The 3,657-nt window shown below is 37.7% G+C and overlaps 1 protein-coding gene across 1 annotated transcript; it reads right to left on the bottom strand.

Moving 5' to 3' along the window:
- Positions 1 to 299: 299 nt before the first annotated feature.
- Positions 300 to 3,105, bottom strand: LOC149237149 (aluminum-activated malate transporter 14-like). Its single transcript, XM_089366765.1, has 6 exons — positions 2,619 to 3,105; positions 1,956 to 2,096; positions 1,561 to 1,833; positions 1,330 to 1,454; positions 1,032 to 1,175; positions 300 to 942 (listed from the first exon to the last, which is right to left on the bottom strand). The coding sequence occupies exons 1-6, from the start codon at positions 2,968 to 2,970 to the stop codon at positions 334 to 336; spliced, it is 1,644 nt and encodes a 547-aa protein (XP_089222891.1). The 5' UTR covers positions 2,971 to 3,105; the 3' UTR covers positions 300 to 333.
- Positions 3,106 to 3,657: the final 552 nt, after the last annotated feature.

Raw genomic sequence — 3,657 nt, 5'->3', positions numbered from 1 at the left:
CAAAACTTCGAAGATTTAGAACATCAATATACTTCCATACATATATATACCAAACTTCAAAGATTTAAAATCTGAGAGTGTTGGAGAAAATTACATATAAACAGCAATACGCTCGCAATATGGAATGGTCATTCAACTGGCTTTTCAGTCGTTGATAGGTGACATGAGGGTTTTTAAATAACTGAAATATTGCAATTATCATTTTTTTACTACTGCAAATAAATCCTTCGACAATCATATTTAATATCCAGTCATATTTAATATCCATCCGAAGAAGCTGAGTTGAGCTGTGCATGACCTGGAGACGAAAACTGTAACGTGTATTAACACGTGTTAATCTTGAAAATCTGCAAGCTTTCCAAGCTGTTGTACAGCTTCTATAGCATGTTCTAGCCTTGCAGCTATCTCCATTAGAAGGGATGCAAATGCCGCCAACGGAAGCGTCTCGGCATACGTGCATTTGGGCATATAATGGTCACCACTTGTTGATGAAATATAATTGCTTTCACACGCGTTGTCTGAAACATTCGCGGGGGAATCAAAATAATCTTTTGGTGTCTGCAACAACAGTACAGAACTGGATTTGTGCTTATCCTCCTCAGAAATGTTGCTACGCTCAATATCTTTCAATATGTGAATAATTTGATGATCTGGGACTTCTTTAACTTTACTGATGTTTGACTTGATGTCAATGGTTTCCGCAGTAAAATGGTTGTTATGGGGACTGTACAACGGCTGGATAGCTCGGAATAGTTTGGGTTGAAGGCCAAATGACGCATTGAGCTCCTCAACAGCACGGTGCACATTCTCCATAAGAGATTGTGAAGGAGGGCATTTCTTCATGCAACTTATGCTCTCTGCTAACTGTCTCAGTACTTGGGCTACCTCTGTAGCAATATTGGTGCAGGGTTTCTTGAATGCCGCTCTACTATGATGAGGAGCCTGCAACATAAATGGGGACGAGCCATGTTAAACGATGGAATATGTTAATAATATATTGAATGAACAATATTCTCGAATCAAGATCTCACCTGAATATCTGAGCGTAGACATCCATGCAAGGCAACAACACAATATGCCAAATGACGTATCATGCTTCCTACTCTAACATACTGTCGCCATGGATGACGGAATCTGAACTTACCATGCCTCGGCTCCCAGCTTGCAAAAGTTGACTGAAAAATCAACAAACGAGTCAAATGATCAATTTTTTTTTCCAAATCTATTTTAATTTCTCCCCTGTCCTAAGTTCCAGATGTTGCAGCAATATCAAAGAGATATACCAATTAAAGGATTTGTCTATTGAAAGACCAACAAATTGAGATTTACCAGAGTGTCTTCAGTCGCTTTGGAATCCAAAACATCTCTGTATCCTTGGCAGATTTTGGCCTCTAGGATTTCGCCTGTTCCATCCTCGGGGACATCCAAGCCCTTGAAATACTCGAGTGCGCATACTACATGCATACATCGGATAATTAGATTTCACATATGTTTGCAATTTATTATGACAAACTGATGAAACATCTTATGGAATAATTTTGACCCAGTGATCAATCTCACCTTCTATGGAATCTGCTAAGCATTGGGTTTTTTTGATAATTGACTTGTGAAGATCCTCGCCCGCCCAGATTGGAAAAACAAATAAACTTATAACGAGGCAAATCGCGGATCCAATTGCTATTGTTGAAAGCCGTTCGTAAGCCATGCGAAATATGTTATCAACGCGGTATCCAGAGACTGTTATCATGTTGAACGTGAGAATGAATATCACAACGCCGTAATCGTACTTCTGCTTTATATTTTGGAAAAAGCGAAAGTATGTGGCAGATGCGCCTGTAAAAGGAATAATGGGTAGTAAGAAAATCTATAGAAACATATCGGACGACTGCCGACTGAATGAGCTACCTCTTTTAACTATTTTAAATTTCAAGACCAGGTTAAGCACATCTATTAACCTAAAATGAAACATGAAGCGCCTATGATAACGGGTTCTCCTATTTTCCCAGCCATTTCTGCGATGAACCCAACTGATACACCAAGAGATCCTGCCAGCAGTGTGCCGATCCCTCTATTCAAGCCCTTACTGAGTGTAGCCCCTGCACAAGAATATTTAACAGGAAATCTCAAATTTCACTCTCGTTATTGAGGGACAGCATATGTACTATGTTATGTTTTGTCAATAAAATTGTTTTAACTTAGTATCATACATAGATTTGAAATTTTATTTTGATCTTTTAAATCATATTGTCGGCATTATAGATCCTTTCAAGCTGTTTTCTCTAAAGATGTTTGTTAAATTCGTTTAAAATATTTTTTTATTTTTTTTTTGGGCAAATATACAAAATTTCTGGCAAGAAGTTACCTCATTCTAACACATGCTATAACCAAATATTTTTCTAAAATGTATAAAACTTGCCCACAAACAACACTATATCTAGAATTGTTTTTACCAAACATTTCTCTAAAATCTATAAAATGTGCCCACAGACAACACTATATCTAGAATTGTTGGACAATAATATAGTTTTGAGCAAATTCAAGTTGAATAATATGAATCCTTGGATCTGCATCCATTCAACTCATTGATTAGATTGAATTAAGAAACATTGCCAAATTACCTGCAGTAAACTCAAAAACCACCACAACGGTCATGATAGCCCAGATGGCATTATCACCCACACCATTAAATAGAGGCTCCATCAGATAGAACAGAGATACCACTGACAAAGCAAGCCCAACTTTGATTGCATGTATAGCTCTCCGCGGATCGTCTTTTCCCAATTTCCAACATTTTCTCAAAAACTTTCCTAAAATGAGCTTCAAGGTCGGAATTTTGTTGAGTCTTCTAAAGAAATTCCGCTCCTCGTTAGAATTACTAGCACAATTTTTTTCTCTGTCAATTGCAATATTGATGTTACAGTCACCGGGCCTTTGATCCGCCATTTTCCAAACACGAGGGCAAACTTTCATACAACAGCACTTCGGGGACTATATTTGAAGCTAAAAACTATCGTCGAGTTCATTGCATGTCAGAGATGCTAATTGATCATAATGAAGCTCTCAGCAGCAACAAGGCTAAGAAAATTCTCTCCAACATTGAGAGAAGATTTGCCTTCACAAGTTGTTTGAGTGCAGTGTTTCATATATAGATTCTGATCTAGTTGTTACGCGTTTTGGCATATCAAATACGTGTTGTCTATCTGCCCCACAGTTTTTTTTAATAGAAAGAAGTGTTTAAATCATTGTTTGATAGTAAAAATAAATTCAATACCATCCAGAAAAACCCTTGCTAACCCAAAATCTTCAAGTTTTCAGCGAAATTTCATTATAATCTTCCTAAACTTTCCATTATTTTCTTCACTAATCTGTCGGTTCTTTAGACTACGACAGCATAGTGGGATCGTACTGTGTACAGTCACTCTGTAGTCCGTAACACGGAAACCGCAATATTCAAACGTGGGTCCTGTTCAATGGTCCTTCGCTTGAGTTTGCTTTACACCATAAATTTCTTCACAGCGTATTATGAAGATGCCGCGCTAAACCCTGTAAATTTCTCTGATCTTTCCGATAAAGTTGACAGCATCAAAGACGGCGCCACTGACATTCCGGGTCAACATAAAAATGACGCGCAATTCGATCCTTTTAAGTAAAGTTTCG

Source organism: Pinus tabuliformis, chromosome 8 (genome assembly GCF_031772625.1).
Source record: "Pinus tabuliformis cultivar Carrire ecotype Pingquan chromosome 8, CPIR1, whole genome shotgun sequence".
Lineage (NCBI taxonomy): Eukaryota > Viridiplantae > Streptophyta > Pinopsida > Pinales > Pinaceae > Pinus > Pinus tabuliformis.
The sequence above is the reverse complement of the archived record's forward strand: the minus strand, read 5'-3'. Positions and strand labels throughout refer to the sequence as shown.

Bases quoted from the DNA above. Each gene is read 5' to 3' on its own strand.
- LOC149237149 (XM_089366765.1), bottom strand. From the start codon at position 2,970: ATGAAAGTTTGCCCTCGTGTTTGGAAAATGGCGGATCAAAGGCCCGGT. The intron at 2,097-2,618 runs GTAATTTGGCAA...ATTCTTGTGCAG, and splicing joins GGTTTTTGAGTTTACTGCAG to GGGCTACACTCAGTAAGGGC. The intron at 1,455-1,560 runs GTGAGATTGATC...GTATGCATGTAG, and splicing joins CTTAGCAGATTCCATAGAAG to TATGCGCACTCGAGTATTTC.